Raw genomic sequence first — 25,672 nt, 5'->3', positions numbered from 1 at the left:
AGTGTGTTTGGGAGTGTGTTTGTGAGTGAGACAGTGTGTTTGGGAGTGTGTGTGTGAGTGAGACAGTGTGTTTGGGAGTGTGTTTGTGAGTGAGACAGTGTGTTTGGCAGTGTGTGTGTGAGTGAGACAGTGTGTTTGGGAGTGTGTGTGTAAGTGAGACAGTGTGTTTGGGAGTGTGTGTGTGAGTGAGACAGTGTGTTTGGGAGTGTGTGTGTGAGTGAGACAGTGTGTTTGGTAGTGTGTGTGTGAGTGAGACAGTGTGTTTGGGAGTGTGTTTGGGAGTGAGACACTGTCTTTGGGAGAGTGTGTGTGAGTGAGACAGTGTGTTTGGGAGTGTGTATGTGAGTGAGACAGTGTTTTTAGGAGTGTGTGTGCGAGTGAGACAGTGTGTTTGGGAGTGTGTGCGTGAGTGAGTCAGTATGTTTGGGAGTGTGTGTGTGAGTGTGACAGTGTGTTTGGGAGTGTGTTTGGGAGTGAGACAGTGTGTTTGGGAGTGTGTGTGTGAGTGAGACAGTGTGTTTGGCAGTGTGTGTGCGAGTGAGACAGTGTGTTTGGGAGTGTGTGTGCGAGTGAGACAGTGTGTTTGGGAGTGTGTGTGTGAGTGAGTCAGTGTGTTTGGGAGTGTGTGCGTGAGTCAGTGTGTTTGGGAGTGTGTGTGTGAGTGAGACAGTGTGTTTGGGAGTGTGTTTGGGAGTGAGACAGTGTGTTTGGGAGTGAGTTTGGGAGTGAGACAGTGTGTTTGGGAGTGTGTGTGTGAGTGAGACAGTGTGTTTGGGAGTGTGTGTGTGAGTGAGACTGTGTGTTTGGGAGTGAGTGTGTGAGTGAGACAGTGTGTTTGGGAGTGTGTTTGTGAGTGAGACAGTGTGTTTTGGAGTGTGTGAGTGAGACAGTGTGTTTGGGAGTGTGTGTGTGTGAGTGAGACAGTGTTTGGGAGTGAGACAGTGTGTTTGGGAGTGTGTTTGGGAGTGAGACAGTGTGTTTGGGAGTGTGTGTGTGAGTGAGACAGTGTGTTTGGGAGTGTGTGTGTGAGTGAGACAGTTTGTTTGGGAGTGTGTGTGTGAGTGAGATAGTGTGTTTGGGAGTGTGTTTGTGAGTGAGATAATGTCTTTGGGAGAGTGTGTGTGAGTGAGACAGTGTGTTTGGGAGTGTGTGTGTGAGTGAGACAGTGTGTTTGTGAGTGAGACAGTGTGTTTGGGAGTGTGTGTGTGAGTGAGACAGTGTGTTTCGGAGTGTGTGTGTGAGTGAGACAGTGTGTTTGGGAGTGTGTGTGTGAGTGAGACAGTGTGTTTGGGAGTGTGTGTGTGAGTGAGACAGTGTTTGGGAGTGAGACAGTGTGTTTGGCAGTGTGTTTGGGAGTGAGACAGTGTGTTTGGGAGTGTGTATAAGTGAGACAGTGTGTTTGGGAGTGTGTTTGTGAGTGAGACAGTGTGTTTGGGAGTGGGTTTGTGAGTGAGACAGTGTCTTTGGGAGAGTGTGTGTGAGTGAGACAGTGTGTTTGTGAGTGAGACAGTGTCTTTGGGAGTGTGTGTGTGAGTGAGACAGTGTGTTTGGGAGTGTGTGTGTGAGTGAGACAGTGTGTTTGGGAGTGTGTGTGTGAGTGAGACAGTGTGTTTGGGAGTGTGTGTGTGAGTGAGACAGTGTGTTTGGGAATGTGTGTGTGTGTGAGACAGTGTGTTTGGGAGTGTGTGTGTGAGTGAGATAGTGTTTGGGAGTGTGTGTGTGTGAGTGAGACAGTATGTTTGGGAGTGTGTGTGTGAGTGAGACAGTGTGTTTGGGAGTGTGTGTGTGAGTGAGACAGTGTGTTTGGGAGTGTGTGTGTGAGTGAGACAGTGTGTTTGGGAGTGATACCGTGTGTTTGGGAGTGTGTTTGTGAGTGAGACAGTGTGTTTGGGAGTGTGTGTGTGAGTGAGACAGTGTGTTTGGCAGTGTGTGTGTGAGTGAGACAGTGTGTTTGTGAGTGAGACAGTGTGTTTGGGAGTGTGTGTGTGAGTGAGACAGTTTGTTTGGGAGTGTGTGTGTGAGTGAGATAGTGTGTTTGGGAGTGTGTTTGTGAGTGAGATAATGTCTTTGGGAGAGTGTGTGTGAGTGAGACAGTGTGTTCGGGAGTGAGACAGTGTGTTTGGGAGTGTGTGTGTGAGTGAGACAGTGTGTTTGGGAGTGTGTGTGTGAGTGAGACAGTGTGTTTGGGAGTGTGTTAGTTAGCGAGACAGTGTGTTTGGGAGTGTGTGTGTGAGTGAGACAGTGTTTGGGAGTGAGACAGTGTGTTTGGCAGTGTGTTTGGGAGTGAGACAGTGTGTTTGGGAGTGTGTATAAGTGAGACACTGTGTTTGGGAGTGTGTTTGTGAGTGAGACAGTGTGTTTGGGAGTGGGTTTGTGAGTGAGACAGTGTCTTTGGGAGATTGTGTGTGAGTGAGACAGTGTGTTTGGGAGTGTGTGTGTGAGTGAGACAGTGTGTTTGTGAGTGAGACAGTGTGTTTGGGAGTGTGTTTGTGAGTGAGACAGTGTGTTTGGGAGTGTGTGTGTGAGTGAGGCAGTGTGTTTGGGAGTGTGTTTGTGAGTGAGACAGTGTGTTTGGCAGTGTGTGTGTGAGTGAGACAGTGTGTTTGGGAGTGTGTGTGTGAGTGAGACAGTGTGTTTGGGAGTGTGTGTGTGAGTGAGACAGTGTGTTTGGGAGTGTGTGTGTGAGTGAGACAGTGTGTTTGGGAGTGTGTGTGTGAGTGAGACAGTGTGTTTGGGAATGTGTGTGTGTGAGACAGTGTGTTTGGGAGTGTGTGTGTGAGTGAGATAGTGTTTGGGAATGTGTGTGTGTGAGTGAGACAGTATGTTTGGGAGTGTGTGTGTGAGTGAGACAGTGTGTTTGGGAGTGTGTGTGTGAGTGAGACAGTGTGTTTGGGAGTGTGTGTGTGAGTGATACCGTGTGTTTGGGAGTGTGTGTGTGAGTGAGACAGTGTGTTTGGGAGTGATACCGTGTGTTTGGGAGTGTGTGTGTGAGTGAGACAGTGTGTTTGGCAGTGTGTGTTTGAGTGAGACAGTGTGTTTGGGAGTGTGTGTGTGAGTGAGACAGTGTGTTTGGGAGTGTGTGTGTGAGTGAGACAGTGTGTTTGGGAGTGTGTGTGTGAGTGAGACAGTGTGTTTGGGAGTGTGTGTGTGAGTGAGACAGTGTGTTTGGGAATGTGTGTGTGTGTGAGACAGTGTGTTTGGGAGTGTGTGTGTGAGTGAGATAGTGTTTGGGAGTGTGTGTGTGTGAGTGAGACAGTATGTTTGGGAGTGTGTGTGTGAGTGAGACAGTGTGTTTGGGAGTGTGTGTGTGAGTGAGACAGTGTGTTTGGGAGTGATACCGTGTGTTTGGGAGTGTGTTTGTGAGTGAGACAGTGTGTTTGGGAGTGTGTGTGTGAGTGAGACAGTGTGTTTGGCAGTGTGTGTGTGAGTGAGACAGTGTGTTTGTGAGTGAGACAGTGTGTTTGGGAGTGTGTTTGTGAGTGAGACAGTGTGTTTGGGAGTGTGTGTGTGAGTGAGACAGTGTGTTTGGGAGTGTGTGTGTGAGTGAGACAGTTTGTTTGGGAGTGTGTGTGTGAGTGAGATAGTGTGTTTGGGAGTGTGTTTGTGAGTGAGATAATGTCTTTGGGAGAGTGTGTGTGAGTGAGACAGTGTGTTTGGGAGTGAGACAGTGTGTTTGGGAGTGTGTGTGTGAGTGAGACAGTGTGTTTGGGAGTGTGTGTGTGAGTGAGACTGTGTTTGGGAGTGTGTGTGTGAGTGAGACAGTGTGTTTGGGAGTGTGTTAGTTAGTGAGACAGTGTGTTTGGGAGTGTGTGTGTGAGTGAGACAGTGTTTGGGAGTGAGACAGTGTGTTTGGCAGTGTGTTTGGGAGTGAGACAGTGTGTTTGGGAGTGTGTATAAGTGAGACACTGTGTTTGGGAGTGTGTTTGTGAGTGAGACAGTGTGTTTGGGAGTGGGTTTGTGAGTGAGACAGTGTCTTTGGGAGATTGTGTGTGAGTGAGACAGTGTGTTTGGGAGTGTGTGTGTGAGTGAGACAGTGTGTTTGTGAGTGAGACAGTGTGTTTGGGAGTGTGTTTGTGAGTGAGACAGTGTGTTTGGGAGTGTGTGTGTGAGTGAGACAGTGTGTTTGGGAGTGTGTTTGTGAGTGAGACAGTGTGTTTGGCAGTGTGTGTGTGAGTGAGACAGTGTGTTTGGGAGTGTGTGTGTAAGTGAGACAGTGTGTTTGGGAGTGTGTGTGTGAGTGAGACAGTGTGTTTGGGAGTGTGTTTGGGAGTGAGACACTGTCTTTGGGAGAGTGTGTGTGAGTGAGACAGTGTGTTTGGGAGTGTGTATGTGAGTGAGACAGTGTTTTTAGGAGTGTGTGTGCGAGTGAGACAGTGTGTTTGGGAGTGTGTGCGTGAGTGAGTCAGTATGTTTGGGAGTGTGTGTGTGAGTGTGACAGTGTGTTTGGGAGTGTGTTTGGGAGTGAGACAGTGTGTTTGGGAGTGTGTGTGTGAGTGAGACAGTGTGTTTGGCAGTGTGTGTGCGAGTGAGACAGTGTGTTTGGGAGTGTGTGTGCGAGTGAGACAGTGTGTTTGGGAGTGTGTGTGTGAGTGAGTCAGTGTGTTTGGGAGTGTGTGCGTGAGTCAGTGTGTTTGGGAGTGTGTGTGTGAGTGAGACAGTGTGTTTGGGAGTGTGTTTGGGAGTGAGACAGTGTGTTTGGGAGTGAGTTTGGGAGTGAGACAGTGTGTTTGGGAGTGTGTGTGTGAGTGAGACAGTGTGTTTGGGAGTGTGTGTGTGAGTGAGACTGTGTGTTTGGGAGTGAGTGTGTGAGTGAGACAGTGTGTTTGGGAGTGTGTTTGTGAGTGAGACAGTGTGTTTTGGAGTGTGTGAGTGAGACAGTGTGTTTGGGAGTGTGTGTGTGTGAGACAGTGTTTGGGAGTGAGACAGTGTGTTTGGGAGTGTGTTTGGGAGTGAGACAGTGTGTTTGGGAGTGTGTGTGTGAGTGAGACAGTGTGTTTGGGAGTGTGTGTGTGAGTGAGACAGTTTGTTTGGGAGTGTGTGTGTGAGTGAGATAGTGTGTTTGGGAGTGTGTTTGTGAGTGAGATAATGTCTTTGGGAGAGTGTGTGTGAGTGAGACAGTGTGTTTGGGAGTGTGTGTGTGAGTGAGACAGTGTGTTTGTGAGTGAGACAGTGTGTTTGGGAGTGTGTGTGTGAGTGAGACAGTGTGTTTCGGAGTGTGTGTGTGAGTGAGACAGTGTGTTTGGGAGTGTGTGTGTGAGTGAGACAGTGTGTTTGGGAGTGTGTTAGTTAGTGAGACAGTGTGTTTGGGAGTGTGTGTGTGAGTGAGACAGTGTTTGGGAGTGAGACAGTGTGTTTGGCAGTGTGTTTGGGAGTGAGACAGTGTGTTTGGGAGTGTGTATAAGTGAGACAGTGTGTTTGGGAGTGTGTTTGTGAGTGAGACAGTGTGTTTGGGAGTGGGTTTGTGAGTGAGACAGTGTCTTTGGGAGAGTGTGTGTGAGTGAGACAGTGTGTTTGTGAGTGAGACAGTGTCTTTGGGAGTGTGTGTGTGAGTGAGACAGTGTGTTTGGGAGTGTGTGTGTGAGTGAGACAGTGTGTTTGGGAGTGTGTGTGTGAGTGAGACAGTGTGTTTGGGAGTGTGTGTGTGAGTGAGACAGTGTGTTTGGGAATGTGTGTGTGTGTGAGACAGTGTGTTTGGGAGTGTGTGTGTGAGTGAGATAGTGTTTGGGAGTGTGTGTGTGTGAGTGAGACAGTATGTTTGGGAGTGTGTGTGTGAGTGAGACAGTGTGTTTGGGAGTGTGTGTGTGAGTGAGACAGTGTGTTTGGGAGTGTGTGTGTGAGTGAGACAGTGTGTTTGGGAGTGATACCGTGTGTTTGGGAGTGTGTTTGTGAGTGAGACAGTGTGTTTGGGAGTGTGTGTGTGAGTGAGACAGTGTGTTTGGCAGTGTGTGTGTGAGTGAGACAGTGTGTTTGTGAGTGAGACAGTGTGTTTGGGAGTGTGTGTGTGAGTGAGACAGTTTGTTTGGGAGTGTGTGTGTGAGTGAGATAGTGTGTTTGGGAGTGTGTTTGTGAGTGAGATAATGTCTTTGGGAGAGTGTGTGTGAGTGAGACAGTGTGTTTGGGAGTGAGACAGTGTGTTTGGGAGTGTGTGTGTGAGTGAGACAGTGTGTTTGGGAGTGTGTGTGTGAGTGAGACAGTGTGTTTGGGAGTGTGTTAGTTAGCGAGACAGTGTGTTTGGGAGTGTGTGTGTGAGTGAGACAGTGTTTGGGAGTGAGACAGTGTGTTTGGCAGTGTGTTTGGGAGTGAGACAGTGTGTTTGGGAGTGTGTATAAGTGAGACACTGTGTTTGGGAGTGTGTTTGTGAGTGAGACAGTGTGTTTGGGAGTGGGTTTGTGAGTAAGACAGTGTCTTTGGGAGATTGTGTGTGAGTGAGACAGTGTGTTTGGGAGTGTGTGTGTGAGTGAGACAGTGTGTTTGTGAGTGAGACAGTGTGTTTGGGAGTGTGTTTGTGAGTGAGACAGTGTGTTTGGGAGTGTGTGTGTGAGTGAGACAGTGTGTTTGGGAGTGTGTTTGTGAGTGAGACAGTGTGTTTGGCAGTGTGTGTGTGAGTGAGACAGTGTGTTTGGGAGTGTGTGTGTGAGTGAGACAGTGTGTTTGGGAGTGTGTGTGTGAGTGAGACAGTGTGTTTGGGAGTGTGTGTGTGAGTGAGACAGTGTGTTTGGGAATGTGTGTGTGTGAGACAGTGTGTTTGGGAGTGTGTGTGTGAGTGAGATAGTGTTTGGGAATGTGTGTGTGTGAGTGAGACAGTATGTTTGGGAGTGTGTGTGTGAGTGAGACAGTGTGTTTGGGAGTGTGTGTGTGAGTGAGACAGTGTGTTTGGGAGTGTGTGTGTGAGTGATACCGTGTGTTTGGGAGTGTGTGTGTGAGTGAGACAGTGTGTTTGGGAGTGATACCGTGTGTTTGGGAGTGTGTGTGTGAGTGAGACAGTGTGTTTGGCAGTGTGTGTGTGAGTGAGACAGTGTGTTTGTGAGTGAGACAGTGTGTTTGGGAGTGTGTGTGTGAGTGAGACAGTTTGTTTGGGAGTGTGTGTGTGAGTGAGATAGTGTGTTTGGGAGTGTGTTTGTGAGTGAGATAATGTCTTTGGGAGAGTGTGTGTGAGTGAGACAGTGTGTTTGGGAGTGAGACAGTGTGTTTGGGAGTGTGTGTGTGAGTGAGACAGTGTGTTTGGGAGTGTGTGTGTGAGTGAAGCAGTGTGTTTGGGAGTGTGTTAGTTAGCGAGACAGTGTGTTTGGGAGTGTGTGTGTGAGTGAGACAGTGTTTGGGAGTGAGACAGTGTGTTTGGCAGTGTGTTTGGGAGTGAGACAGTGTGTTTGGGAGTGTGTATAAGTGAGACACTGTGTTTGGGAGTGTGTTTGTGAGTGAGACAGTGTGTTTGGGAGTGGGTTTGTGAGTGAGACAGTGTCTTTGCGAGATTGTGTGTGAGTGAGACAGTGTGTTTGGGAGTGTGTGTGTGAGTGAGACAGTGTGTTTGTGAGTGAGACAGTGTGTTTGGGAGTGTGTTTGTGAGTGAGACAGTGTGTTTGGGAGTGTGTGTGTGAGTGAGACAGTGTGTTTGGGAGTGTGTTTGTGAGTGAGACAGTGTGTTTGGCAGTGTGTGTGTGAGTGAGACAGTGTGTTTGGGAGTGTGTGTGTGAGTGAGACAGTGTGTTTGGGAGTGTGTGTGTGAGTGAGACAGTGTGTTTGGGAGTGTGTGTGTGAGTGAGACAGTGTGTTTGGGAGTGTGTGTGTGAGTGAGACAGTGTGTTTGGGAATGTGTGTGTGTGAGACAGTGTGTTTGGGAGTGTGTGTGAGTGAGATAGTTTGGGAATGTGTGTGTGTGAGTGAGACAGTATGTTTGGGAGTGTGTGTGTGAGTGAGACAGTGTGTTTGGGAGTGTGTGTGTGAGTGAGACAGTGTGTTTGGGAGTGTGTGTGTGAGTGATACCGTGTGTTTGGGAGTGATACCGTGTGTTTGGGAGTGTGTTTGTGAGTGAGACAGTGTGTTTGGGAGTGTGTGTGTGAGTGAGACAGTGTGTTTGGCAGTGTGTGTGTGAGTGAGACAGTGTGTTTGTGAGTGAGACAGTGTGTTTGGGAGTGTGTTTGTGAGTGAGACAGTGTGTTTGGGAGTGTGTGTGTGAGTGAGACAGTGTGTTTGGGAGTGTGTGTGTGAGTGAGACAGTTTGTTTGGGAGTGTGTGTGTGAGTGAGATAGTGTGTTTGGGAGTGTGTTTGTGAATGAGACAGTGTGTTTGGGAGTGAGTGTGTGAATGAGACAGTGTGTTTGGGAGTGTGTGTGTGAGTGAGACAGTGTGTTTGGGCGTGTGTGTGAGTGAGACAGTGTGTTTTGGGAGTGTGTGTGTGAGTGAGACAGTGTGTTTGGGAGTGTGTGTGTGAGTGAGACAGTGTTTTTGGGAGTGTGTGTGTGAGTGAGACAGTGTGTTTGGGAGTGTGTGTGAGTGAGACAGTGTGTTTGGGAGTGTGTGTGTGAGTGAGACAGTGTGTTTGGGAGTGTGTGTGTGAGTGAGACAATGTGTTTGGGAGTGTGTGTGCGAGTGAGACAGTGTGTTTGGGAGTGTGTGTGTGAGTGAGACAGTGTGTTTGGGAGTGTGTGTGAGTGAGACAGTGTGTTTGGGTGTGTGTGTGTGAATGAGACAGTGTGTTTGGGAGTGTTTGTGTGAGTTTTACCCTCACAATGTATCTGTGATATATAACACATATTTTATTCTTACAGGTGTGTGTGAGTTTTACCCTCACTATGTATCTGTGATATATAACACATATTTTACTCTTACAGGTGTGAGTGTGTTTTACCCTCACTCTGTATCTGCGATATATAACACATATTTTACTCTTACAGGTGTGTGTGTTTTAACCTCACTATGTATCTGTGATATATAACACATATTTTACTCTTACAGGTGTGTGTGTGTTTTACCCTCACTGTGTATCTGTGATATATAACACATAATTTACTCTTACAGGTGTGTGTGTGTGTTTTACCCTCACTATGTATCTGTGATATATAACACATATTTTACTCTTACAGGTGTGTGTGTGTTTTTTTCTCACTATGTATCTGTGATTATATAACACATATTTTACTCTTAAAGCTGTGTGTGTGTTTTACCCTCACTATTTATCTGTGATATATAACACATATTTTACTCTTACAGGTGTGTGTGTGAGTTTTACCCTCGCTATGTATCTGTGATATATAACACATATTTTACTCTTACAGGTGTGTGTGTTTTTCCCTCACTATGTATCTGTGATATATAACACATATTTTACTCTTACAGGTGTGTGTGTGTGTTTTACCCTCACTATGTATCTGTGATATATAACACATATTTTACTCTTACAGGTGTGTGTGAGTTTTACCCTCACTGTGTATCTGTGATATATAACACATATTTTACTCTTACAGGTGTGTGTGTGTGTTTTACCCTCACTATGTATCTGTGATATATAACACATATTTTACTCTTACAGGTGTGTGTGTGTGTTTTACCCTCACTATGTATCTGTGATATATAACACAAATTTTACTCTTACAGGTGTGTGTGTGTGTTTTACCCTCACTATGTATCTGTGATATATAACACATATTTTACTCTTACAGGTGTGTGTGTATGTTTTACCCTCACTATGTATCTGTGATTATATAACACATACTTTACTCTTACAGGTGTGTGTGTGTTTTACCCTCACTGTGTATCTGTGATATATAACACATAATTTACTCTTACAGGTGTGTCTGTGTGTTTTACCCTCACTATGTATCTGTGATATATAACACATTTTACTCTGACAGGTGTGTGTGTGTTTTACCCTCACTATGTATCTGTGATATATAACACATATTTTACACTTACAGGAGTCTGTGTGTGTTTTACCCTCACTGTGTATCTGTGATATATAACACATATTTCACTCTTACAGGTGTGTGTGTGTGTTTTACCCTCACTATATGTCTTTGATATATAACACATAATTTACTCTTACAGGTGTGTCTGTGTGTTTTACCCTCACTATGTATCTGTGATATATAACACATATTTTACTCTTACAGGTGTGTGTGTGTTTTACCCTCACTATGTATCTGTGATATATAACACATATTTTACTCTTACAGGTGTGTGTGAGTTTTACCCTTACTATGTATCTGTGATATATAACACATATTTTACTCTTACAGGATTCTGTGTGTTTTACCCTCACTATGTATGTGTGATATATAACACATAATTTACTCTTACAGGTGTGTGTGTGTTTGTTTTACCCTCACTATGTATCTGTGATATATAACACATATTTTACTCTTACAGGTGTGTGTGTGTTTTACCCTCACTATGTATCTGTGATATATAACACATATTTTACTCTTACAGGTGTGTGTGTGTTTTACCCTCACTATGTATCTGTGCTATATAACACATATTTTACTCTTACAGGTGTGTGTGTGTGTTTTACCCTCACTATGTATCTGTGATACATAGCACATATTTTACTCTTACAGGTGTGTGTGTGTGTGTTTTACCCTCACTATGTATCTGTGATATATAACACATATTTTACTCTTACAGGTGTGTGTGTTTTACCCTCACTATGTATCTGTGATATATAATGCCTATTTGACTCTTACAGGTGTGTGTGTGTTTAATGCTCACTATGTATCTGTGATATATAACACATATTTTACTCTTACAGGTGTGTGTGTGTTTTACCCTCACTATGTATCTGTGATATATAACACATATTTTACTCTTACAGGTGTGTGTGTGTTTTACCCTCACTATGTATCTGTGATATATAATGCATAATTTACTCTTACAGGTGTGTGTGTGTGTTTTACCCTCACTATGTATCTGTGATATATAAAACTTATTTAACTGCTTACTGCTCAGTGACTGGTATGTGTGTGAGTGAGAGTGACTGAGTGTGTGTGAGAGAGGAAACATCTGTGTGTGAGAGAGAGTGTAAGTGTGTGTGACAGTCGTGCGAGTGTGTGTATTGCCCTCATTGTTTCTCTGTGATATGTAACAAATATTATACAGCGTACTGCTCAGTTAATAGTGTGTGTGTGAGTTAGATAGTGTGTGTGAGTTAGGTAGTGTGTGTGAGTGAGATAGTGTGTGTGAGTGAGTGAGTGTGTGAGAGGGAGTGAGATAGTGTGAGAGAGAGGCAGGGAGTGATTGTGTGTGTGTGAGAGGGAGTGAGTGTGAGTTAGATAGTGTGTGTAAGTGAGAGTTTGTGAGTGACTGTCTGTGATATATACCACACATTTTACTGTCTACTGCTCAGTTATTGGTGTGTGAGTCAGTGTGAGAGTTTGTGTGAGAGTGTGCATGTGTGTGTGTGAAAGAGAGTGTGTAAGTTTGTGTTTTACCCTCACTGTCTTTCTCTGATGTATTACACATATTTTACTGCTTATGGCCTAGTTCCTGGTGTGAGAGTGTGTGTGTGTGTGAGAGAGAGTGAGTGAGTGTGTGTGTGAGGGAGAGTCTGTGTGAGGGCTAATGAGTGTATGTGTGTGTGAGAGCAATAGAGTGAAAAGTGGATGTGCTGCTGATAGGCAGCAGGGTGGCACGGTGGTTAGCACTGCTGCCTCACAGCATCAGAGACCTGGGTTTGATACCGACCTCGGCGACTGTGCGGAGTTTGTACATTCTTCCCGTGTCTGTTTGGGTTTCCTCCGGGTGCTCCGGTTCCCTCCCACAGTCCAAAGATATGCAGGTTACGGGGGTTTGGATATGCTGAACTGTCCCTAGGTGGGGTGACAAGGAGGGGGTGTGAGATTGGTCTTAGCGTGGCGTGCTCATTCAGAGGGTCAATGCAGACACAATGGGTTGAATGGCCTCCTTCTGCACTGTAGGGTTTCTGTGAGAGAGAGAGTGTTTGTGAGTGTGTGAAAGAGACAATGTGTGTGTGTTTTACCCTCACTGTTTTTCTCTGATATATAACAAATATTTCACTGCTTACTGCTCAGTTACTGCTGTGTGTCTGTCTGAGTGAGCAAGTGAGTGAGAGAGTGAGTGCATGTTTTACCCTCACTGTATCTCTGTGACATATGTCACATATTTAATTGCTTACTGCTCAGTGACTGGTGTGTGTGTGTGTGAGAGAGAGTGTGTATGTGGGAGAGAGAGAGTGTGAGTGAGTGTGTGTGTATTAACCTCTGTGATATACAATTTATATTTTCACAGAATTTACAGTGCAGAAGGAGGCCATTCGGCCCATCGAGTCTGCACCGGCTCTTGGAAAGAGCACCCTACCCAAGATCCACACCTTCACCCTATCCCCATAACCCAGTAACCCCACCCAACACTAAGGGCAATTTTATTGATTACTGCTGTGTTCTGGATTTGTGAGTGTGTGGGAGAGAGACAGTGCATGGATGTGTGAGAGAGAGAGAGAAAGTGTATGAGAGACAGAGTGTGAGTGAGTGTGTACAAACCTCACTGTTACTCTGTGCTCTAAAAAACATATATTTTACTGCTTCAGTGATTGGTGTGTGTGTGTGTGTGTGTTTCCCCCTCAGACACTCAGCGATATATAATGCATATGTAATGCTTACTGCTAAGTTACTTGTGAGTGATCATGTGCATGAGAAAATGTGAGTGGATATGATATATGGCATATTTTACTGCTTACTGCTCAGTTGTTGGTGTGCGAGTGTGAGAGTGTGTTTTCCACTGCAGCTGTCTGTCTCTGTTATGGGTCAAGTGTTAGGGAAAAATCTATTTGATTCTGTAACTCTGTCTCTGTTCTGTGTGCTTGCATTTGTAGCTGTCTGTCTCTGTTATGGGATTCTGGGTTTAATCTCTACCTGTCCACCTCTCTGATGTGCGTGATTTTATTGTGTTTTCTGTACTTGTCAATATCTGTTCTGTGAATTAATGGTGAACTTTCTGTTCAATATTGATCTTCCATTATTACTTTTAGTGACAACATTGATATAACAAATGATTTGTATCCACGTCCGTTTCCTACTTGTGACAATAAGCGATTATTATTATTATGTATTTTGACCTAAGAAAGTTGTAAAAAAGTGCAAATGGATTGCATCCACATTGATTGCTGAATCTGCAGCCACATTAATACTGTGCTGATTACTTTACAGATGAAACGCTGTTAACACAAGTTGTCCAACGATCCATGATATGGAGGGGGGGGGGGGGGGGTGAATTGTGGAAAATTACCCCACCTGCCCTCTCGTGTATCACTGTTGGATCGGACATATTTATCTGGGACTTGAGGTCAATGTGAGTCTGACTGCTTCTTTTCTCTGTGACGGTGGAGATGATGTTGTGTCTGTGTCTCTGCAATGTTGGATTAATATTGTACTTACTGTCAGTTAGAAGGAGATGGCAGCACATAAATTTTGCTGAGGAATCATCATCTTGTTCTTGGAACTCATCTCTTCATCTGTTGAACTAGGGGGAAGAAAGCATATCTCTTGTAAATCAGGGTCAAATGAGGCCAATGATAAATCAATCTATTCTTTCAACTGATAATCACAGAATTTACAGTGCAGAAGGAGGCCATTCAGTCCATCGAGCCCATCTTTGTAAAGAGCATCTCACGCCTCCACCCTAACCCAGTAATCCATGCCTCCACCCTAACCCAGTAACCCATGCCTCCACCCTAACCCAGTAACCCATGCCTCCACCCTAACCCAGGAACCCCACCTAACCTTTTTGGACACTAAGTGCAATTTATTAGGGCCAATCCACCTAACCTGCACATCTTAGGACTGTGGGAGGAAACCGGAGCACCCGGAGGAAACCCACACAGATACGGGGAGAACGTGCAGACTCCGCAGATAGCAACACAAGCCTGGAAATCGAACCTGGTACCATAGAGCTGCGAAGCAGCCGTGCTAACCACTATGTTACCTTGCTGCCCCTAATCAGTAAAAGAAAGAAAATACTCTCCAAATCCTAACCCAGAATCAGACAAATAAGCCAGGCCCAGAAAGAGCTCTCCCTTCCCCCCGGCTCACTCCAAGTCCCGGAACAAGATTGTGCTCCGCTGCGCCTCTTGCAAACAGCCCCCTGATTCTCCCTGACCTCCCCCCCCACCCCCCCGAGTCAGCAATGATCTCTGAGCCTCTTTGCTCACACTCCCAAATGGAGGTGCTGCTGCAATGAGAACGCTGTTTCCTCGCTGACCTGGGCCCTGACATTGACATTTCACTCAGTTTCAACAAAGCGATTCCACTCACTGACCAAATGGAGTGTGTGGGGGAGGGGCTGCGCATGCGCCCCCAATCTCAGAATGATGTGGAGATGCCGGCGTTGGACTGGGGTGAGTACAGTAAGAAGTCTGACAACACCAGGTTAAAGTCCAACATGTTTGTTTCGATGTCACTAGCTTTCAGAGCACTGCTCCTTCTTCAGGTGAATGAAGAGGTATGTTCCAGAAATATAAATAGAGACAGATTCAAAGATGACAGACAATGCTTGGAATGTGACCATTAGCAGGTGATTAAATCTTTACAGATCCAGAGATGGGGTAACCCCAGGTTAAAGAGGTGTGAATTGTCTCAAACCAGGACAGTTGGTAGGATTTTGCGGGCCAGATGGTGGGGGATGAATGTAATGTGACATGAATCCCAGGTATTACATTCACCCCTCACCACCTGGCCTGCAAAATCCTACCAACAGTCCTGGCTTGACATAATTCACACCTCCTTAACCTGGGGTTACCCCATCTCTGGATCTGTAAAGATTTAATCACCTGCTAATGCTCGCATTTCAAGCATTGTCTGGCATCTTTGAATTTGTCGATATATGTGTTTCTGGAACATACCTCTTCATTCACCTGAGGAAGGAGCAGCGCTCCGAAAGCTAGTGACATCGAAACAAACCTGCTGGTCTTTAACCTGGTGTTGTAAGACTTCTTACTGTGCTCACCCCAGTCCAACGCCGGCATCTCCACATCACGACTAGCAGGGGCGGGGTTACACCGGGCATGCGCACATCCCCGCAGCAATTCCGCATTGAGAATCAATGGGAACATTCCCCATTTCATAGTCATCACATGTGGAGCAAAACCTCCTATAGAGCCCGTGTTGGGGGGACTGTGTGTGTGGCTGCAAGTGGCCCTGCGCCCTAGGGCTCAACCAATCACCTTTGTAGCTGTGTGTTTGTCCCAATGAGAGATTCAATTTGCAGTCATTGCCTGCAGCTTGTTTGTTATTACACTGTCACTCAGCCCCTCAAACTCACACTTTCTGCAAACTACCTTTCCACTGATTTACTTCATTTTCCTGAGAACCATAGAATTACCACATTGCAGAAGGAGGCAATCTGGCCCATCGAGTCTGCACTGACACTCAGAAAGAGCAGCCCACCTAGGACCACTCCCCACCCGACCACCATAAATCTGTATCCCTACGTAATCTACACACCCTTTGATACAAAGCGGTAATTCAGCATCGCCAATCCATCTAACCTGCACATCTTTGGCTTGTGGGAGAAAAACAGAGCACCCGGAGGAAATCTACACAGACACAGGCAGAATATGCAAACTCCACAGACAGTCACCCAACGCTGGAATTGAACCAGGATCCCTGGCACAGTGAGGCAGCAGTGAAACCAATGTTCCCCCTCCAAATGTATTCACTCCCCTGGTTCACTCGCTCTCCAGGTTTACTCACTCTCCAGGTTCACTCACTCCCGTGGTTCACTCACTCCCCTGGTTCACTCACTCCCCTGGTTCACTCACTCCCCTGGTTCACTCACTCCCCTGGTTTACTCACACCCCTGGTTTACTCACACCCCTGGTTCACTCGCTCCCCTGGTTCACTCGCTCTCCTGGTTCACTCACTCCCCTGGTTCACTCACTCCCCTGGTTCACTCACTCCCCTGATTCACTCACTCTCCTGGTTTACTCACACCCCTGGTTCACTCGCTCCCCTGGTTCACTCACTCTCCTGGTTCACTCACTTCCCTGGTTCACTCATTCCCCTGGTTCACTCACTCTCCTGGTTCACTCTCTCCCCAGATTCACTCACTTTCCTGGTTCACTCACTCCCCTGGTTCACTCTCTCCCTGGTTCACTCTCTCCCTGGTTCACTCACTCCCCTGGTTCACTCCAAGATCGATACCGGCAGCCATCAGCAGAACAAAACACCATCCATCTGCATATTAATGAGCAATCCCCGGGAACAATGAGCAACATTTAGACACATGAAGCCAAACCAGACTCTTTGGCGCCAGCAGAAGCCTACACAATGGGAGGTGAACGACTACCTCAGGACTGCCCATCGATCAGGGAACCGCTCCAGCATTGGAGAAAATCGAACCAAGTGATTGGGACAAAGTCCAATCACTTGGAACCAGGTACAGGGTCCGCCCCGAAAGGCGGGAAGCCCCTGGGGACTATAAGAATCAAGCTCAAGTTCAAATCGCCCCTCTGCTTGACCGGGTCACTCAGCAACGCGAACCAACCCTCGACAGTGACCGGTCCAGCCACCGCTGATATCTAGTAAGTCTTACTTCAACGCTCGCTACGAGATAGGCGCTCCTAGCTACCAATCTGTACCAACTTCGAATCCCCAGGCTCAGAACACGAACGAAAGGCCATTTGTTTCCCTGACCTGGTGGGCCAGTTCCAAGTTAAGTATTGGCCTGTTAGTCGTAGAAGTAGCTCACACATAGAATTTATACATGAGTAGTGATTACTGTGTATAATAAATGTGCTTTGATTTAAATCTTACTAAGCGGTGTATTGGATTATTGATCATTACTCGGACTTGAACCACATGGCGGTATCAGAAAGATACCTGGCGACTCAAGAGCAAAGGTGATAAAAAAGAGCAATTAAACTAAGGCAAAAGTTAGCAACAGCCCTCACTGTGAACACTGGACACAGTGATAACACGTGTAACACTGGCCCTCACTGTGAACACTGGACACAGTGATTACACGTGTAACACTGGCTCTCGCTGTGAACACAGCTGCCGTGTCGTGGGTGAAACGGTCACTGTCCCTCCTCCACACAGAAAGTCCAGGTCTATCAGATCATCTTTATTTTTAAAATTTGCTGTTTGGATCAGAATGGTCAGAATCTGTGTCACTGTGAAAATCTCCACTCTCAGAGGGGGTGGGATTATTCTTTAACTGGGGGTCCCTGCTTGTTGAGTTTGGGGTTCAGTGTTACCCGGCAGTGCAGGAGGATCACATCAAACAGGAAAATCTCCACTGATAGAGAGGAGATCAATTGTATTTTCACCTTCAAGGGAGGTGTGTCATCAATGAATTTAGATTTTAAAATATGACTGGCTGCTGCCGGGTATTTAGGTAAACAGAAAATAGGGAGCAGAAAACTCAGAGAGTTGAACAGTAATTAAGACACGGATTGGGAACAAGTGTTGAGAAGAGGGAGAATTCGGCCCTGGGAAATGTCATTTCCAGACCTTGTGTGTGGATGTGAATATTGTGGAAGAGAGAGTGTGTGAAAGGGGCGGGCCAAACAGGAGAAACCAACTGTGTTTGTGTGTCCGCTCTGACCAGGAGATCTCCCAATCCCTCTGGGACTAAATGGAAATATTTTTCATTCCAACAATCCCCCTGTTCCCCTCCTACTTTTCCAAGTTGGATTTCAGGGCAGTTTCGATGCTGCTTTCCAGATTTCTGTGGAAAGGTTGGGAAAATGAGAGCGATCGGGTGAGAGAGCGCGAACAGTGCATCAGTAAAACGGTTTTAAATGCAAAATGGAGCCTTCAAATCGCGTGAAACCTTTTCTACAGCAAACATGAGAGTGTGAGAGACAGGAAGGAATTATCCTGGGACACTGTGGAGCTGGAATTTGAGTGGAATTGGAGAGTTTGGGACGAGAGAAAAACACAGAGAGGCAGCAGCAGCCTGGAGCTGAGAGCAGGTTGTCTCCGCCCCGTCCGCTCGCTGTCTTTAAGTTGCTCAGTGCCGCCACCAGAGGCTTCATTTCTCACCCACATTGACGGAGAGATTTTGTGCAGAGTCTCGGACATGAGCGATAGTGCAGCCGCCGAAACGGCTCCTCCAGCCGCCGCCCCAGTCAAGGCTGTCAAGAAGCAGAAGGCGGTTCCCCGGAAGAAACAAGAAGGTCCCGGGCTGGGCGAGCTGATCCTCCAGATTGTGGCGGAAAGCGGCGATCGCAAGGGGGCTTCCTTACAGGCCATAAAGAAGGCGCTGCGGAGCAAAGGGGTCGATGTGGATAAACGGGGGGCCCAGATCAAGCAAAGTGTCAGGAGGAGTGTGGACAACGGCAGCTTGGCTCAGGTCAAGGGCACGGGCGCCTCCGGCTCCTTCAAGATCGTTAAGAAGACAACCGGGGGGAAAGTGAGAAAGGCCGGAGCAGGCAAGAAACCTTCAGTGAAGAAACCAGCAGCCAAGAAATCTCTCAAAAAACCAGCAGCCAAGAAATCTCCCAAGATACCAGTAGCCAAGAAATCTCCCAAGAAACCAGCAGCCAAGAAATCTCCCAAGAAACCAGCAACCAAGAAATCTCCCAAGAAACCAGCAGCCAAGAAGGCGGCAACTCCCAAAAAGAGCGCGAAGAAAGCAGCCCCGAAGAAAAAGTCACTTGTGAAAAAGACCACGGGCAGAATAAATCCGACCCAATTGAAGGCCAAGCCCAAAGTGAAATCAGCAACGGCTAAGAAACCAGCAAAGAAGTGAAAGAAGGCGAGCAAATTGTAAACCTCTGAACCCAAAGGCTCTTCTCAGAGCCACCCACATCTCTCAGGAAAGAGCTGATCCCCCGACCAATGAATCGCTGTCCCGGTGCTGGGAGCAGATTTCAGATAGAAATGTCAATCCAGTATTGCCGCTCACTCGCTGACATGCTCTGCACCGGGCCTCTCCCCCCACTCTGCACTAAAACACAGGGATGTTGCTGCCTCTTCCTAACCGGGGATGTGTCCGGGGGAACAGTCACAGTTTGTGTTCGTTTCATTATTCACAGATTCAGGGGAGAGTCTGTAAAAGAGTTAACATGGCGGAGAAATCCCGCCTCACAACTTAACACTTTATATCAGCTGGAAGGGGTGTTAGTAAAATTCCCAACCCGTCTGGTTGAGGAGTTGTGTGGGGATGGAATCGGAGCTGGGGTTGAAATGGGAGCAGATAGTTGGGCTGGTTCTAGAAAGGAGTGAACTGAGGCGGGAATATTACTGACAAGTCTGGATTTAATAGATCCGCGTTTCTAACTAGCTGCTGTCTGATGTTACAGTTTGTACGTGTTGTTCAGCGCCCTCTTTTCACTTCTGTTTGGAATATAAAATGTGGGTTGGAGCAGGCAGGAGGAGGAGCTGGATGATCAAAGACATTTCACTGCTCTGTCTGTCACTCAGTCCGCTCCCCGCCTCTCTCCCTGACTCAGTCAGGTCGGGGCGGGCTGTATAATAAAGGAATAGAAGGACTTGGTTTTACGCGTCATAAATGAGATACCACGATTTTGTTAAAGTTTGTAGTTATAACAGGAACTCCTTTCCTATCAGTGATTTCTCTTTTCACATTATAAGGCGACATTGATGTGCTGTACAGTCTGAAACAAAACCTTTCTCCAAAGTCAAACCTGTAACCGCACATAGTGAACACTGACATTGTAACGAGAGCGGGAATGAATACCTGCACAATTTTATGCATCGAATGTGACAAAAAAGGGACCAGGAATCATCGAGAAGTTTTTGATGTTTCCAATTTGGGATTGATTTTCTCAAATATCCGTTACTTGTCCCTGTGAAATTGTACCTGCTGGATTTTATTAATCTACTTTCGGACATGAATGTTCAGCGTCAGAATTTGATCAGAAGCTTGGTTTACATAACTGATCTGTAAACACCGCCTCCTCCATCCATCTCCCCCAGAACAGTCGCTGAACGAATCAGCCAATTTCCCCTTTAATACCTATCGCTCTTTGCATTGAAAGAACCGATATCGCTGATCAGATAAAAATGAGACAGAATTCCGCCCCTCAATAGGAGCTTTATCCCAGTCTGTTATAGAACAATCAGGGAGTGAATCTGAATTTAATCCGGGTGCTCAGGCAGTGGGTCGAATCTGAGACAAAAATGGGACCAGGAATCATTGAGAAGTTTTTGATATTTACAGCTTGAGATTGAGTTTTTCAGTTTTCTCAAATATCCGTTCATGGTCCCTGTGAAATTGGCGGGCTTTTTGAAATTGATGGGGTGTCAGTTGCAGGTCCACCAATCAGGGCGCTGATATCCTTGCCGCTCATCGCTCTTTTCAAACTTGTCCACGGGATCGGGCTGCATCCAATGAGGAGAAGTGGGCGGTCACTATAATGTCTTAAATAGGCAGCGAGAGAGCGGCGCCAGCATTCTCAGCGTGTGCGTTTCCCCCAGTTTCACATCATGGCCAGGACCAAGCAGACAGCGCGCAAATCGACCGGAGGCAAAGCTCCTCGCAAACAGCTGGCTACCAAAGCGGCCCGCAAGAGCGCTCCAGCCACGGGCGGAGTGAAGAAGCCCCATCGCTACAGACCCGGCACTGTGGCTCTGAGGGAGATCCGCCGCTACCAGAAATCCACCGAGCTGCTGATCCGCAAACTGCCCTTCCAGCGCCTGGTGCGAGAGATCGCTCAGGACTTCAAGACAGACCTGCGCTTCCAGAGCTCCGCCGTCATGGCCCTGCAGGAGGCCAGCGAGGCTTACCTGGTGGGGCTCTTTGAGGACACCAACCTGTGCGCCATCCACGCCAAGCGAGTCACCATCATGCCCAAAGACATCCAGCTGGCCCGCCGCATCCGCGGGGAACGCGCCTAAAGCCCGGATTCAGCACCAACAACAACAAAGGCTCTTTTAAGAGCCACCAAGTCTGTCAGGAAAAGAGCTTCAACACCCAATTCCCTCAGTTGAGATGCGGAGATTTAGAATATGATCATTGGCAGTATCTCTGCATTCGGAAGCTTTAGTGACAGAATTAAGCGAATGGACACAGGTCACCCTTGTCCGGAGGGAGTGGGTGGCTCTGAAAGAGCCTTTGGGTTATTGGATTCTTCCCGGTCCCAGCGCTGGTTCAGAGCCGCTCAATCGACAAATAAAAGCTGCGACCTCCTGTTACTGATTCCAATGCCTCCAAGTTACAATTAACGCTTCATTCCAATGGAGTTTCTCGTCTCATGGCTCCGAGTAAGAAACGAGTCACATACATTAACACAGATAGTTATTGCAGAAAAATTTGCACATTAAGTAGCAGAACAGAAACTGAGTGACACAAAACAATTCGCTCTTTTTCCGATAAAGTGAGTGGCTCTGAAAAGAGCCTTTGGGTTATGAGATTAAAGAATGGTCGCTTCACTTCTTGCCGGCGCCAGCGCTGCTTTTCTTGGGCAGCAGCACGGCCTGGATATTAGGCAGCACCCCCACATTCACTTCGCTTCAGGAGGAATGGCGGTGCACACATTGCTGATTGGTTATCTGAACAACATTGTGTCGCCTGCCACAAACTGACCAATCAGATGTCTGTTTGAAGCACCAATCAGGAGACTCCACGGTGCTGAGGGCGGAAAGTTTGGGCGCCAAATGTTCAGATTCCAACCGAATATTTATTTCAAAGCTTAAAAGAGCGCGAAAAGATAAAACAGAAAATTGAATTGGGACCGTAAACACGTGACTAAATCACTGAGTATAAGATTGTTGGATTCTCTGTCCGTAATCTACAGTTTCCCTTTATCTGTCAGTTTCTGATTTCGGGTTTTCTCTCTAACAGAACAAACCCAAAATGAATTAAAGCAAAATAATGCGGATGCTGCAAATGTGAATTGAAGAGAAATGCTGGATAAACTCAGCATGTCTGGGAGAATCTGTGGAAAAGTTTCGGATTTATAAAAGGGGCATTTAATCCGAAACTGTCTCCACAGATTTTTACAATCTGGATTCCAATCGAGTTTAATCTGGCTGCTGTTTAAAACGCTCTCAGCCGCAGACAGAATGTCTAATTTACAGCCAACTACAAACCTTATTAAAAATATTCCATATTGTAGACTACTTCAGTGTTAAAAGTGGAGTGAGCAATTTGGAGCTCGTGTCAGTATTGAAATGGAGTTTTCCCACACCACTGGTGTGCTCTCAATAAACTGATCGATTATTGAGGAAGCCTGAAAGAGAAAGGGAGGTTTTTGGAAACCTGAACACAAATTGAAAGGGAGGTTTTGAAGTTCTATTGTCTCTCCAAATCTAGCGACAGGGACCGAATATGACCAAGTCAGAAACCAAAGACACAGGGACACCGAGCAGTCACTAAATGAGGAGACTTATTTTCAAGGCACGAAGATCGACCGGGCGATAACTGGACATCACCCAGGATGTTATGTTCCAGTGAAACACTATTTGAACCGATTTGGCTATTCATAATCTAAGAAGAATTTAAAAACGATGGTTTGGCTGCTTTCCAGAAATTGTGGGTGGCTCTTAAAAGAGCCGTTGGGTTTTGATGAGTTTGAGAACAGTTTTACTTGGAGCTGGTGTACTTGGTCACCGCCTTTGTCCCTTCCAACACGGCGTGCTTGGCTAGTTCCCCGGGCAGCAGCAGGCGCATGGCGGTCTGGACCTCCCGGGAGCTGATGGTGCTGCGCTTGTTGTAATGGGCCAGGTGGGAAGCCTCACCCGCGATGCGCTCGAAAATATCGTTGACGAAGAAGTTCATGATGCTCATGGCCTTGGTGGAGATGCCGGTGTCGGGGTGAACCTGCTTCATCACTTTGTAGATGTAGATGGAGTAACTCTCCTTCCTGGCTCGTCTCCTCTTCTTGTTGCCCTTCTTCTGGGTTTTCTTAGCGCCCTTCTTGGGAGCTGGAGCTTTCTTGTCTTCAACCATGGTCAGAGCAAACTGCAGACACACAATAACTGAGAACTGCCACACACCTGCTCTTTTCCAGAATAACTCGCATTAGCTATGAGGAGCGGTTGAGTAAACTCGGTTTGTTCTCACTGGAACGACAGAGGTTGGGGGCGACCTGAGAGGTCTACAAAATTATGAGGGGCATGGACAGAATGGATACTCAGAGGCTTTTCCCCAGGGTAGAGGGGACAATTATGAGGGGGCATCGGTTTAAGGTGCAATGGGCAAGGTTTAGAGGAGATGTACGAGGCAAGTTTTTTTACACAGAGGGCAGTGGGTGCCTGGAACGCGCTCCCGGAGGAGGTGGTGGAAGTAGGGATGCGAATGACATTTAAGAGGCATATGGACAAATACATGAATAGGAAGAGAATAGAGGGATACGGACCCAGAAAGTGTAGATTTTAGATTAGACGGGCATCATGGTCGGCACGGGCTTGGAGGGCCGAAGGGCCTGTTCCTGTGCTGTGCTTTTCTTTGATTGAAACTCACTTACCGATGTTAATGAATGATGGGTGAGAGACCAAGTCACCATTGGTGAATTTAGAATGCTGTGACGTTTATTTGCATCTGTTTGGTTGGTTCAGGTAACCAATTGCAGCATCTGCCCCCCCCTCCCATCCACAAACTCTGGCCAGTCAGATTCCCCTCATTGACACATTGCTCTGACTCTGGGCCTCCCTCTGCCGGCCGCAGCACATTCTCTCTGCTGGTAATAACACGTCGCTCTCCAGGGACTGTCCCGGGTGCCGGCTATACCGCGCATGCGTGCCCACTCAGCCCGATCAGGCAGTGCGCAGGCGCGGTACACAGCGGGCCGGACCGCCTCCTCCTGACGTCACCGGGCTGTCCAAGGGCAGCTTCTTTGAAGCAACAGCAGGTTGAAGCGGCGCCAGAGAGCAGATCCTCCATTTTGTAGCTGGCAGCTGTGAAGAATTGAAAATGGACGGTTTTGTAATAAGGAAGAGAGGGTCAGAGACACAAACAGGCCCGGATCACACATCTAAATCTGTGGGAGAGAGTCGCTAAGGAGAGTCCACAGCAACACAAAGCAGAGCTGGGGTGAGCTCCACGGCCTCTGCTCAACAACCCATTAAGAAGAAGCTGGAAACAGGAACACAGCAGAATAAAGGTGATATTTGAAGGTATGTCTTTATAAATTGTGCCAATGCAAATCAGGATCTCCTCTGGCTGATTTGTTTGCTGATGAAACGTGGAAGCTCTCTATGTCTTACCTTGCAGACATCTTTTCAATTCTAAACACACTGAACCGCAAATTGTCAGGGAAGGAGGATGATTGCTTTTGGCGCTGTGAAGAATTTGATGCTTTCCAAAAGTAATTGAACGTTAGGCAACTGCGCGTAGAAAGCCAAACCTACTAAATGTTCCCCTCACTGCAATGACATCTCGAAGAAAACGGTTAGGAAGGGAACTGTCGATAGACTGGCTGCACTGAACAACAGTTTATATCGCTATTTTCCAGAGGAGAAGTTTCAGATTTTGAGAGAGAATTGGTTGGTGTAAACTCCCTTTGAGTTCGAGACCCCAGACTCAATTTACTGATTTATAGCTGACTCCAAATGTACAAACTGAGCTTCTGCACCTTACCTGTGACAGCACATTAAAAATACGGCACAACTCCATGAGGTTTTCAGAGTTCCAGCGTAGCGTCTCCGAGGAGTACCCAGTACGGAGTAAAACAAGCATTCTTTTGCTATTACACATCACAAGGATCTACATGTTCAAGGTTGGATTTTTCATCCTCAAAAGGATGAAGACAGCACAAAGGAACCAGCTGAACTCTGCACCTGATACACGCACTGCCCTCACCTCTAAACCTGATTGGAGTCAGATCATAAGGACCAAGCAAGTTCACCTACTGGATTAAAGGCAAGAGAACATAGTGGGTCACGGAGGTCAGCTGGTGTGGGTCCCAAAGGCTGGCCAGCATGGGTCCCAAAGGATGGCCGGTTGGTTAAAATGGGTCGCAGGTAAAAACAGTTTAAAAGTACTGCTCTGTAAAATACTGCTGATTCAGTTCATCCATTTTCCCTTCATTTACCAGGACTAACTGATGTTTATTAATCCCGCCCTTCATCCGGAAGTAGAATCCAGAATGTTTGATTTACAACTGGGGCTCATTTGAACATTGCTGCGAATGTTTTTGGATAAAATGTTAGAAGAGCAGTGACAACAACATTGAGAAAAACCTGACTGAAATAAAACCCTGCTGTGGGTTTATGGGCCACCTGTCTGTTTACAATCCATATGTATGGATTCATCTGTAATACACATTTTTTGTTTATTACACTATTCCATAATGCTCAGATTCTGGCAGAGAATGATTTATTTTAACTCCAGCATTTTGCCCGTGTATTCTGCGTGGCTTTAAAATGAATATGATAGTTGTACACATCTGGCAGCTCCTAATCGATGTGTGTAAGTTTACTATGAAAACTTCTTGGAATACATGAACTGGATCGCAGGTATTAAAGATATTCTCAATGTATTACAGCTGGAATGTATTTTTCAATTATACAAAAAATGTCAGCAAAATCCAGCTCCATCACTGTGCCATAGACAGTATCGGTGCTTGATGAAGTTCATACTAATGTCATTGATGTAGTACATATGTTACAGATAAGAACATTCATAACTTAAGCAGAATGGAAAAGGCAGTTTCAGACATCAGGACGAGACCAGGTCTCATGCAACAAGAGACCTGAGCAATGACATATTATAAGAATTATTATTGGTAAACATGCAGTAACGGAAGAAGAAACTG

The 25,672-nt window shown here is 46.5% G+C and overlaps 1 protein-coding gene and 1 long non-coding RNA gene across 2 annotated transcripts in view; both read right to left on the bottom strand.

Annotated features, from left to right (window-relative positions):
• Window positions 1–13,276: 13,276 nt before the first annotated feature.
• The window catches only part of LOC140400109 (uncharacterized), a 46,779-nt gene continuing 34,383 nt past the window's right edge, over window positions 13,277–25,672 (bottom strand). Inside the window, exon 3 of the long non-coding RNA XR_011938047.1 lies at window positions 13,277–13,470. This is a non-coding gene — a long non-coding RNA (uncharacterized lncRNA). The remainder of the gene's footprint in view (window positions 13,471–25,672) is intronic.
• Window positions 22,434–23,123, bottom strand: LOC140400108 (histone H2B 7-like). The gene has a single exon (XM_072489587.1). It carries the CDS (start codon window positions 22,864–22,866, stop codon window positions 22,501–22,503), a length of 366 nt encoding a protein of 121 aa, XP_072345688.1. The 5' UTR covers window positions 22,867–23,123; the 3' UTR covers window positions 22,434–22,500.

This window comes from Scyliorhinus torazame, chromosome 24 (assembly GCF_047496885.1).
Source record: "Scyliorhinus torazame isolate Kashiwa2021f chromosome 24, sScyTor2.1, whole genome shotgun sequence".
NCBI classification, from domain to species: domain Eukaryota; kingdom Metazoa; phylum Chordata; class Chondrichthyes; order Carcharhiniformes; family Scyliorhinidae; genus Scyliorhinus; species Scyliorhinus torazame.
This window is presented reverse-complemented; position numbering and strand designations above follow the sequence as displayed.

Excerpts from the sequence above, each read along its gene's own strand:
- LOC140400108 (XM_072489587.1), bottom strand. The coding sequence starts at position 22,866 with ATGGTTGAAGACAAGAAAGCTCCAGCTCCCAAGAAGGGCGCTAAGAAA.